This window comes from Abramis brama (assembly GCF_963993115.1).
Source record: "Abramis brama genome assembly, chromosome: 20".
In the NCBI taxonomy this organism is placed as follows: Eukaryota; Metazoa; Chordata; class Actinopteri; order Cypriniformes; family Leuciscidae; genus Abramis; species Abramis brama.
Genome location: NC_139982.1, coordinates 25,534,454 through 25,546,773, shown reverse-complemented (window position 1 = coordinate 25,546,773; position 12,320 = coordinate 25,534,454). Strand labels below are relative to the sequence as shown.

General features: G+C 36.2%; 1 protein-coding gene across 6 annotated transcripts in view; it reads left to right on the top strand.

Annotated features, from left to right (window-relative positions):
* The window catches only part of LOC311070977 (A-kinase anchoring protein 13), a 90,506-nt gene that overhangs the window by 64,572 nt on the left and 13,614 nt on the right, over positions 1–12,320 (top strand). For 5 of the 6 annotated variants that reach the window (XM_084095187.1, XM_084095186.1, XM_084095185.1 and 2 more), the window contains exons 15-24: positions 1,742–1,838; positions 4,007–4,049; positions 4,302–4,416; positions 6,768–6,930; positions 10,584–10,651; positions 10,954–11,020; positions 11,118–11,268; positions 11,537–11,646; positions 11,769–11,915; positions 12,029–12,276. In XM_084095187.1, coding sequence (XP_083951313.1) covers positions 1,742–1,838; positions 4,007–4,049; positions 4,302–4,416; positions 6,768–6,930; positions 10,584–10,651; positions 10,954–11,020; positions 11,118–11,268; positions 11,537–11,646; positions 11,769–11,915; positions 12,029–12,276 — 1,209 coding nt within the window. The remainder of the gene's footprint in view (positions 1–1,741; positions 1,839–4,006; positions 4,050–4,301; positions 4,417–6,767; positions 6,931–10,583; positions 10,652–10,953; positions 11,021–11,117; positions 11,269–11,536; positions 11,647–11,768; positions 11,916–12,028; positions 12,277–12,320) is intronic. The other variant, XM_084095184.1, reaches the window with a different exon arrangement.

The following is a 12,320-nucleotide window of genomic DNA, read 5'->3' as shown; positions in this document are numbered from 1 at the left end:
AGCTGTGTGTCATAAGCATAGCAATGGTAGAAGTAACCTGTATAATGGGTCCCAGTAATGTAGTGTATATGGAGATGAGGAGGGGTCCAAGAACTGAACCCTGAGGTACCCCGGTGACCAGTTGATGTATTTTGGATTCAAAAGACCTACCTGTAAAATAAGATTCAAACCAGCAAAGTGGAGTTCCAGTAATGCCCAGTGATGAGAGAGTGGACACAAGGATCCGATGATAAAGTGAGCTGAGTGATGTTTCATTTTTGTTGTAAAAAAAGTTATTAATTTAGTTCATATATACATATTTACATATACATATTTACATATACATATACATATATATACATATACATATATATACATGTGTATGTATATATATATATATATATGTGTATATATATATATATATATATGTATATGTAAATATGTATATGTAAATATGATATTATTGTTGAATATTAAATTAAATGTTAAATTTAATGTCCCCAACGAAGCAAGCCAAAAGCCAATGGCAACAAAGGTGAAAAAAAGGCGACAGTGGCAAGGAACCAAAACTCCATCAGGTGGCAGAATGGTTAAAAACCCTGGGAGAAACCAGGCTCAGTCGGGGGCCAGTTCTCCTCTGGCCAAGAAACAGTGTATAATATGATTCAGGCAGCATTATAGGTCAGAAGTCAGATTGGATTGGAACAATCAGAATATTATCCAGTTCCATCTGGTTAAAGATCGAAGTCATCACGCCGGTATGGAGACGGGTTTGTTGAGGATCATTGCCGATGGCTGTCGTGTCGATGAGGCCTTCACAGGGGAGAGTCTAGTTGACACAATCTCTGCTGACACTTCATTGATGCGTTGTGGTCGTGTCTAAGCGCAGGTCCTCCATCTGATCTGGATATAGACCCGGATCCGACTGACTACATCATGCGTTGTTGTCGTGTCTAGTATAATTTTCTATGTGTATGCCAGGTTAAAGAGATGTGTTTTTAGTCTAGATTTAAACTGACAGAGTGTGTCTGCTTCCCGGACAATGTTAAGGAGACTGTTCCAGTTTAGGTGCTAAATAGGAAAAGGATCTACCGCCAGCAGTGGATTTTGATATTCTAGGTATTATCAACTGGCCAGAATTTTGAGATCGCAATAGACGTGAAGGACGATAATGCGTTAAGAGCTCGCTCAAGTACTGCGGAGCTAAACCATTTAGAGCTTTGTAAGTAATCAGCAATATTAAAAAATTATACAATGTTTAATAGGGAGCCAGTGCAGTGCTGACCTAGCAGCATGAGCACTGATGATTTGGAATTAGCTCTTGCAATCCGTAGAGATTCAATAACCGACAGCAAGGCAGTCTCGTTTAATATATATTATATTATATTAATTATATATTAATTATATATTTTTTTATTAATTTATATTTTAGTAAGTTAATTTAAAACCATTTAAACTAACTATATTACTTTGTAGAATTGTATTTATATTTTAATATTTATCTTAATATTATAATATTGTTATTGATATAATATATTATTTTAATTTATATTCATTTTATAAATGTATTATTCAAACCATTTAAACTATATTACTTTTGTAGATTTTTTTTTATATTTGAATATTTGATCATATATATTTTTTTATTTATTTATTGTTGATATGTTTATGACCACAATAAATTTCCATGAAATTTTGTAGTAATAATTTTATTGCATTTAATTACATTGACTGACTTATTTGTCATTTACACTGTTTTCAGAAGTCCATCCATTCTGGACGAAGATGTGTCCAACCTTCACAACCCTTTCTCACCAAGTCTGTCTCCATGTTGGCCATCAGTCAGAAAGACCTGGATGGTGAGTTTAAACACCCTCTCTGGTTTTCTAGTCTGCGTCTCACTGTGCCACTCTGAGCTCTGCAGCACTGTAATGCAAAAATGTATTTTATGTTTAAAAAGCAATTTAAATAAAGCATATAAATAAGCTTAGATCAGATGTTGCAGAGTTCAGACAGTTTCTTTTCTCTGCTGACCTCTTTTCATGCCCTTGTGGAAAGAGAAGGAGTGGAAACATTCAGTCCACACACTGACCACTCACTTCCTGCCAGTCATAATCTAACACTCTGATTTCGTGTCCTGGGATTTTTATACTACAAAAAATGTCCTGTATCAACTGGGATTGTTGGTATTCTTCAACTCATCAGATTTGGACCTGCCATGGTTCCCTTTCACTGTGGTGTCTCTTTAAGGGAGTGGACATTTACTGCCAGTGTATTAGCACCCAATTTTATTATAACGCCTGCTTTGATCTTTTTTGCCCATGTGATCATGGAACCAACCAGCGATCGGACGGCCACAACCCAAGCGGCGAATCTCCTTCTCCTTCAGCATCTCGCCCTTGCTCCCCAAATCTAAAACTCTCTTTTCTATTGGCTCTTCATCCAGTGATGAGGAGGAGGCAGTCAGTAAGTAAAAGAATATCCCACAATGCCTGGCATGGCCCCTGCCCGACCCCTGCTCAATGTGAAGTGTGCCCCTTACTTCCCTTGTGTCACTAAGTTATTGATCAGACTGGCCCCTTGAATTATATTCTAAAACACCTATTCAATCATTTTTTTAATTTAATTTTTTATTTAAATTGTCCCATGTGTTGAGTGAATCACTTTTATGACAGTGTTGAGATATTGATCTGCCTAAAACTTTTTATCTAGCCAGATTTATCTAACCTATGGGTTATAAAAAATGGTAGAAAATTAACACTGATTGACTGAAGTGCCATAATAATAAAATGTTTATTTTTTAAAATATTCTACGCAATAACTTAATGAACTTTGTGTATAATGTGCATGTTGTCTGGTGATGCATTTATTGCACCTTTAAATTACTTTTTGATCAAAACATTGAAGAGAATCTTGCTGAGTGGGTTAAAGTTAGTTAAGTTGTTGACAAGTTTATAACTAGCTTTCTGAATTATAATACATCTGGTTTACTGGCACAGATATTCACAGTACTTCACCCCTTTGAGTACTGTGGTGGTTTGTTACCGCCGCAGTAACGCCACTACGCTCATTAAGTATGCGCAGCGGAAGCGCGTGTTTGCGATGCATTTGCCAAGAATCCTTCATAGTCCCACGTCTGACAGAAAAATGGTATTTTAGTAAGCACATACTTTTACTCAGGTCATTCCTGCGGATTATTGGACGGATGTCACGGATGGCGGGTCTCCCAAATGAGACATTGCCACGTCTGTATAGTTTCTTTCCATTGGCTCCATCTCTCGCCATGTCTTTCAAAGTCATTCAAATCCACATAAACACATTTCATAGCACTGCTTTTAGATTTCACAGCTGCTTAGACTTCCTTGTAAAAAGAAATGTCTAGATAGCCAAAAAGGCATATAAAGCTTTCACCTGAACATGGCAATTCCAAGCAAATATAGGCTTGCATCAATGGTTTGTACAGCTTTTTTTTTCTTTTTTTTTTTTATGTGAAGCTTAATTGTTTAGATATACATTACATTTTATATCTTAATATGCAGTGTAAATTATACTGACCCTACAGGCTAAAGCAGTAACTGTCAACAGTAGAACTAAGAAAAAACTCTTGTAAACTCTTTATTGATTTTAATATTTCTTTTACTGTCTTTTTTCTTGATCTGTACATAGCTGAGCCAAACCCATCTCTCAGAGGTATCATAAACAACCTACTGTACAAACACAGTGTAATAGTTTACTATAGAAGGCAAAAACAATATAAGCAAGTTTCTCCAGTCTTTCCAAAACATGATTAGTCATTTCATCTTTAACAGTTTTTGTGGTTGCAGAACAATGGATGCTTTTTCAGTGTTGTATAAATGTGCCATTTCGCTTGAAAAATTGCCTCACTTTGTTCTCTGCAGGGCTGTGCCTTAGAGTCTATAAATACCACAAAACTGCTTGTGTAATTTATTTTGTTCAAGTACAGAACTCCAGAGAATCACTGCAAAGTGATTAATAATGTCAATCGGTTGTTTTTCTCTCGTTTCAGGATTGGGCTCGTTCACCGGTACATCAGGATCATTAGAGTACAGGTATGACACCTGCATCACATGCTAATAGTGTTAACGTGTATATATTTTAAAATGTAATATAATCTAATTACAAGTATATAATTTTTGGATTCTGATTATGTAATCCAGATTACAGTTAATACCCAGCACTGTAAATGAAACCAAGAAATGTTGTGTCAGACTCAAAACACATGTATAACTACTAGGCCACAGCTCCAACAATGTTGTCAGTTTCAGATTTCCCCCTTTTATGTTCCCTTTTGTCTCATTCAGCATATCAGAAGAGGATCCAGGTCCGTTACGGAGTGACAGTGAAGGCAAAGTTGTAGGAACCAAAGTGAGCAGGACATTCAGTTACCTCAAGAGCAAGATGAGCAAGAAGAGCAAGGTTGGTATATAATGGATTAGAGGTTTGGGTTCGCTTAGGATATATATATACTGCGTGTCAGATATCATAAGTGGAAACAGATGTCATCATTTATTATGGCGCATCTCATTCTGAGATAATGCAGCATGCACCTGCTATTTAACTTTGAGGTTTTCTGTGGTTCCTGTAGATGATGAGGTTGCTGATGGTGTGAAAGCGTTCAGCAACCTCTGCACTATCTGAGGATGTTAAATGTTTGCAGGTTGCTCTTGTGCAGGCAACGTTGTGCACTATTTGTCTGTGTAAGGGCTCACAGTAGGGAAGTTCAACAGGATGTAGAAGCAAGCTGTGGTCTCTATATAGCTCTGTTTAAATATACCCTCTCACTGGCACATAGGCTTTACAGCTCCTGAAATTCTGTGAAAACAAATACATGTTAAAATCTATTACCACACAGTTTCAGAGAACCTTAATGACGTATTTTAGTTGTCTACTTGAACCAGCCGGGCCACCATATATGGTTTAGTTCTTTAGATATGATTATTTAGGAGACCAAAGAATACCACAGCCTTGACTTATGCTTAACCATATGCTTTTGGTAACTAGGTCAGTGATGTAGACAGGAAATGCATTTCAATTTTTTGTTGTCACATTGTCTCCCTGGGTCTGAAGTAATTGCGGTGTCGATTGAAATTTAGATTTAGATGGAATGGGCAACACAAAGCAAACAAACAAGCTGTCTCGAGTACTAGGGAAGGTCTTCTGTAGAAAGGAAGTGCACTGTGTCTTTAAGTTGAGCCCAAATGTGAAAGACGACAGAAAGAAACTGCAGCAGTCACTTCCTCTGGCTGACTCGCCTGCACTCCGTCATGGGAACTTGTGTGTTTGTGTAGACAGATACAACCTCATCTGCTATACCTTCAGGCCAGTGCACTCACTGGCTACCAGCATCTGGGATGTCTATGTTGTGTCGTAGGTTTTTACCGCAGGGGCGGTCACTGAAGATCAAGAATACTGGTGGTCTGGGTGAGGTAGGACTGTGATACCAAATATTGTTACTGTTATACTGTTCTTGTTATAAGTCTTTTTCATCATGAACATTGAAAAGAGACATTTGTTTGATGTACAGGAGTGGTGTTTGTGAATATTATGTTTAGAGGTTTGATGTAAAATTTATTTAATTGACTTTGCAACTTGTTTTAACTTTTTTTATGTGCTGAGATCATCGTTTCACCCCAGTTGAGAAATACTTGAATTACTTCTGTTGGTTTTTTGGTTTTTATTGTTGGACTTATTGTTGGCTTTGACATGTTTTTACAATTTAGGCTTGTTTAAACTCTTTGGGAAGTGCATTTTGACCCTCTTCCTTCCAATACAATTTTTAGCCAAATAACTTTTTCGAATGTTGTGATATTAAGCCACCCGACCATACTCACTGCCGTACTAGTTCAACAAATTTGCGCAAAATTTGTACTTATTTAGCAGGTATGGGATACTAAGAATTAGCTTATCAGACACCTTTTAATCCTTTTGAGTACTTTTTTTTTTTTTTTTTTTTTTTTTTTTTTTGCTTGCCTGTGATCATAATCTTGGTACAGTACTGTTTGCTGTTGGAGCAGATCAGACGGGATTTTGTAATCAGGGTGGCCTGTATAAATTGCCACAATCCGTGGTTTGTGGTTCCACTTGAGATATCTTTTTTCAAGTGCATTACTGTAATTGGCTGTGGTTTTGACACATCATGCGCTGTCAGAGAAACCGGATGGATGGATGGATGGATGGATGGATGGATGGATGGATGGATGGATGGATGGATGGATGGATGGGTGGGTGGGTAGTGGATGGATGGATGGATGGATGGATAGGTGGGTAGTAGATGGATGGATGGATGGATGGAATGGAATGGTGGGTGGAGGGATTGGTGGATGCATGGATGGATGGATGGATAGTTAGGTGGGTAGATGGATGGATGTATAGGTGGGTGGATGAATGGATGATACAGTAGGTAGATATGGTATATGTTGATAAAGTAGCGATGGATACATGTGCAAGAGATGTTGAGAATGTATTGAAGTGCGTTTCATCCCTGCAGTTGGAGATGAAAGTTGAAAATGAATGAAAGTATTGATTGTGGAGCTGATGAGGTTTCTCCTTTGATGGATGCTCAGTAGTGGTCTGCTGACACTGTGAGTTTTATGATGGATGTGCCCCGCTCCCATTTAATCTCACATCTGTGTCGGGACCCCGCTGTAATCGAGTCTAATGCACCGCTCTGACTGTCTGCCAGCTGCTGTAATGCTGAAAGCACTGTAAATCACATCACACAACTACACTTACAGTTATTTATTCACCTTTTGTTTTGTATTTTGCAGGAGAAGGAGAAAGATAAGAATAAGGAGCGTGATAAAGATGCCAAAGACAAGGAGAGGAGATCCTCAAATGGGCATCTCTTCACTGCCATCATGGCAATACCCACAATCCTCTGCCATCAGTGCAACAAACCCATCAACACTAAAGATGCTTTCCTCTGCACCAGTAAGAGCACATCCCTTATTATAGAGTATAGAACTCTTTTCTACTCTATAATCCTCTTTACTATTCTAAACTCTATTGTCTACTCTTCTGTTTTATATTCTTATATATCTTATTCTTTACTGTTTATTCTACAACTATTTTAATCTTTTGCACTCTTTCCTTTATGCTTTTCTTTATTCTATTGTACTCTAAATTCTACTCATCTACTATGTCTACAGCTTCTACTCTTCTTTTCTATTGTATAGTCTACTCTTATACCCTACTGTTCTATAATTCTATTCCAATCTTTTCTACACTTCATACTTTACACTTATCCTCTTTACTTGTTCCATATTCTGTTCTATATTCTGCTCTCTACTCTATTCTGCATTATATACTCAACTCTATACATACCATACTCTTTATTCTGTTCTATACACTCTACTCTCGTTACTGTTCTTCTGCTATTACTCTATTCTACTTTGTACTCTTTTTCTGTGTTCTACATTCTACACTATTCCATTACACTCTTATTTCATAGTTTCCCTACTTGGGGTCACGACTTTTCTAAATGTGTGGAAAAAAATAACTTGCTTAAATCAAAGGAAAAATAATTCTTTATTTTTCAGTAGACTCTTATGAAAAGATTTTAAATGAAGTAAGACCAGATCTAGTTTTTGAATTTCTACCTAAGATAAAATTTAAACCTTTTTAATCTCTTTCATAAGAACAATAATATTCACATTGCTAAAAATCACTCCTGAACAAAGAGGAAACTGTGTGCAATTTGATATGATGATAATAATAATATTAAACTCGATACAGGGTACTTCTGTTTTATTCAAATTTATTTGGAACGCTATCAGTTGTTTTATATTAAATTAAATGTGTGCAAAAACAAAATGTTGTTAAAATACTGCGTTGTTCTACTCTTTGCACTCGTTCCGCTTTCTTTTGTTTTGCCATAGGCTGGTGTCTTTTTTTGGCACTTCCTTCTTTACTGACATTTGCAGTGCAGCCGTGTGCTTCAGAATTTAATTTACCACTGCAAAAGTTTTTTTATTTTTGCAAAGGCTTGCATCGCAGGAGATTCACACAGGAAGTGGGTTAAATAAATTCAATCCATAGAGAAATTGCCTACAGATTGTCTCTAGAAATAACACCGCTATTTTAATTAGACCGTCTGCCTTTGCGTTCTTATTTTTGATTATAAGCCACAGGTTTCTTGTGAGACAATGTTGTGTACAATATGTGTGGAGAATTGGGTTGATGTGCGTTTCAAAATGAGTACATTTTTAAAAAAATGAAGGGGGAAAATGGAGTCAGAATCATGGCTATCTGCCCAGTCTGGCATTACACAATGTTGCATCACTCTGTCGCTCCACCCGCACACAGCTGGCGAGGTTCAGCTCCTCACTGAGTCCAGTCAGTGCACTGGAACATCCGCCGTACTTTAGCGCTCTGTTTATTGTTCTCAGAGGATGTGCTGGCAGACTCATTACCGTTTCCTCTCATTTCCCAAAAGTGACTGACACTAACATTTTTTGTTGATGCTGGTTTGATATTATCTCTGAAAGTCTGGTCACAAAATAGATTAAGCATTTTTTTAGTGGGTAATGTTTGTGTGTGTGGTAATTATTTAAAGACATTATTATTACAATTAAAAATTAAAAATAAAAAAATTGCCTTGAATTTTACATTCTTGGATATGTGCAAAACTGCATTTAAAAAAAAAAAAAAAAAAAATGGGTTGCCTGAAAAGAAATTGCTTTGCTGATGATGTCATCAAGGCCATGTAGGCAGGGAAAAAAATATTATTAACCAGTAATATAGATCTCTAAATAGAAGTAGTATTTTTTTTAAGTGGGTAATGTTTTTGTGTGTGGTTATTATTTAAAGACATTATTATATAAAATAAAAAAATATATATAATATTTATTTATTTATTTATTTATTATTATTATTTTATTTATTTTTTAATTGCCTTGAATTTTACATTCTTGGATATGTGCAAAACTGCATTTTTTTTTCTTTTTTTTTAAATATGGGTTGCCTGAAAAGAAATTATTTTTCTGATGATGTCATCAAGGCCATGTAGGCGGGTAAAAAAAAAATATTATTAACCATTAATATAGATCTCTAAAAGTCTTGTCACAAAATAGATGAAGCATTTTTTTTAGTTGGTAATGTTTTTGTGTGTGGTAATTTATTTAAAGACATTATTATTATAATTAAAAAAATAAATAAAATAAATATTGCCTTGCATTTTACATTATTGGATATGTGCAAAGCTGCATATTCTTTTGAATATGGGTTATCTGAAAAGAAATCACTTTTCTAATGAGGTCATCAAGGCCATGTAGGCAGGTACAAAAAATATTATTAACCATTAATGTCATAGCATGACTTTCACTGCAAATTAATTTTGAAAAGTTGAAAAGTTACTTAATTTCTTCCAACTCAATAATCTATTTTACCATTCAAAATACAGTAAAAACAGTAATATTGTGAAATATTACAATTTAAAACAGCTGTTTTCTGTTTTAATAAGTTTTAAAATGTAATTTTCAGCAGCCATTAATCGAGTTTTCAGTCACATGATCCTTCAGTAATTATTCTAATATGCTGATTTGATGATAATGATGAAACATTTCTTATTATCATTGTTGAAAGTGGTGCTGCTCTGCTTAGTATTTTTGTGGAAACAGTGATATATCTTTAATGAATAGAAAGTTCAATAGAACAGCATTTATTTGAAACGATTTGTAACCGCGTAAGTGTCTTTAATGTCACTTTTGATCTGCTTAATTGTCCTTACTGAATAAAATGATTCATTTTATCATTAACCAAAAAAATCTACTGACTCCGCACTAGTGTATGCTTGTTTTCTTATAAAATAGTCACTTTCCGTGACTGTGTGGGGTTTGCTTTTGTGTAGGAGTGGGGAAAGTTGTGAGCTTGCAGGGAAAATATCATAATCTCTACACCCTCGGACATGTAGGTAGTTGTAGGTCTAGCAGCCCTTGATGCCATCATCCACACAATCTCGTTTGTGGTTTTGTTTTTTAAAGCTTGTAAATCTCTTTTGGGTGTGTCTAACTCTGCTGTAGTTTTGTGGTCATGAAGTGCAAAGTACACTGTTAGAGAAAGGCAAAAGAACCATCCGTGCAGGTATGTTTTGACTGAGGATTAGCAGCATTAAAGTTAGCATTTTTGTTTAGCATTACATTGATAGTAAATCTGCATAATATCAAATCAGTCATACATTTGAAATAGCCAATCGCTTATTGCATATTGTTTCTGAATTTTAATTCGAATTAACTTCTGAAACTCACAATTTTAGCTTTTTTTCATAGAGAAAATGAGTATAAACAATGACTCAACCGAAGTGTTTGTAGCTAAATTTGTGGTAAACATCAGCTGTTTGGCAGAGGTGGAGACACACAGGAAAGGACTAATCTCACTCTCTCCTACACGAACGGGGAAGCAGGAAATGGCACAGTCTTAGTATTTTGCCACTTTTTTCCATATGTTTATTCCGTTTACTGCTATTTTACAGCTTAAGGCTCATTCTATCTGCTTTTGAATGAGATCAAGTGGAATATTGCTTTAAACTGATGGATTAAGGCATTTGCATTCAGGACTGACCGTATGGTTTGTGTGTTTGTTTTCAGATTGCAATACACATGTCCACAAAGGTTGCAGAGAAATTCTTCCTGTTTGTGCTAAGGTCAAAATGAAGGTAATTCATTGACTTTTATGTTGGATCTCATATGACTGTCATAAACAGGACTATTGCGTTTCATACGTTTCTTTGTTGAATTCAAATTATGGTCGTTCTATGACCAAAACTGTAGGAATAATATGATGAAAGATAATGTTTAACCAAAAAATAAAGATTATGTCAGTGTTTACAGTGCTCATATCTTTCCAAACCTGTATGATGTTATTCATAAAAGTATGGCATGAGTGTGATTACAGAACTTTCATTTTTGAGTCAACCATTTCGTTATAAAAAATTAAAGGTTAAAATATTTCTTTCAGCAGCAAAAACAGCAGCAGACCGTTCCTGATTCTGCCTCGACACCTGGTGTCACTCTTCGGAGTAAAAGTAAATTTCTCACACAATCATGTATTTCTTTGTTTTATGTATTTCTTCTTTATTTGTATCATTCAAAAATATGACCATTTGTTGTTGATCTGTTTAGCCCTCCCGGCACGGGAACGTCCATGGTCCGCCATTTCTGTTCCTGATGACCAACCCGCTCCTCTCGCCCCTCCTCGGAAAAGCCCCAGCAGTATCATGTCTTTCAACAGCAACCCGCTGTCCAAGAGCATGTCCATTAATAACATCGCAGGGTCAGTGCCGTTGGTAACTGAAAACATACAGATGTTTTTAGATTTAATATTGAAATTGCTCTTAAAATCACGTTTGCCTCTTTGTTTATTCTTGGAGACCTACAGTATTTCATCTAGTTTATTCTTTACCGTTGCATTTAATTCATCATTATTAAACCTTTAAGAATTGTGTCCTTAATATTTTGATTGTATAGTCATGGTTTTATGTAATCAGTAAGGCTTTAAAACATGCAGTTTACAATATATCTTCTGCTCTTTGTACATTCAGACAAATGGAAGACCCTCCTCTAAAGACTTTGAAGTTTCTGTCCCAGTCTACCGACTCCCTTCACAAGACCAGTAAAGTCACCGAATCCACGGAATCTCTTACCGATGAGGGTAAGTCTCTTCATCTTGTACTGGAATCATTACTAACATTACTAGAGGAAAGGCCCGTCTTGAGTCCAGTCAAGTTATTGAATATTTACAGTAAGGTTATTCATAATAAATTTGTACGGCAGGTACAGAGATGATGGACAATCAGTTGATGGGAGAATTTGAAGCTGACACCAAAGAGCTGGAGGCAGATTCTTGGAGCTTTACGGTAGACAAGAAATTCCTGAAACCACTTAAAAAGGATGTAATCAAGAGGCAAGATGTCATCTACGGTAAGAATAACAGCAGACCCTCCCAGGAAGCTTTCACTTTCAAACCTTGTGTGAAATGGACAAATTCACTTGTAAGGTCATGTGGTAAAGTTTCTTCCCCCTTTCATTATCAGAGCTCATTCAGACGGAAATGCACCACGTGAGGACCTTGAAGATCATGGCTGATGTTTACAGTAAAGGACTACTGAGAGAGGTTCAATTGGAGGTCCAGACTGTAGAGAAGATGTTTCCCATGTTAGAAGAAGTTCTGGACCTGCACACACAGTTCTTCTCACACCTGCTCGAAAGGAAGAAAGAGTCAGGGAGCCATGAAGAGGGCGGCTTTGTTATCCAAAAGATTGGCGACATTCTGGTCTCTCAGGTAGGATCAGGCTCAAACCTGTGGTGGAGCATCTGTAGAAAGGC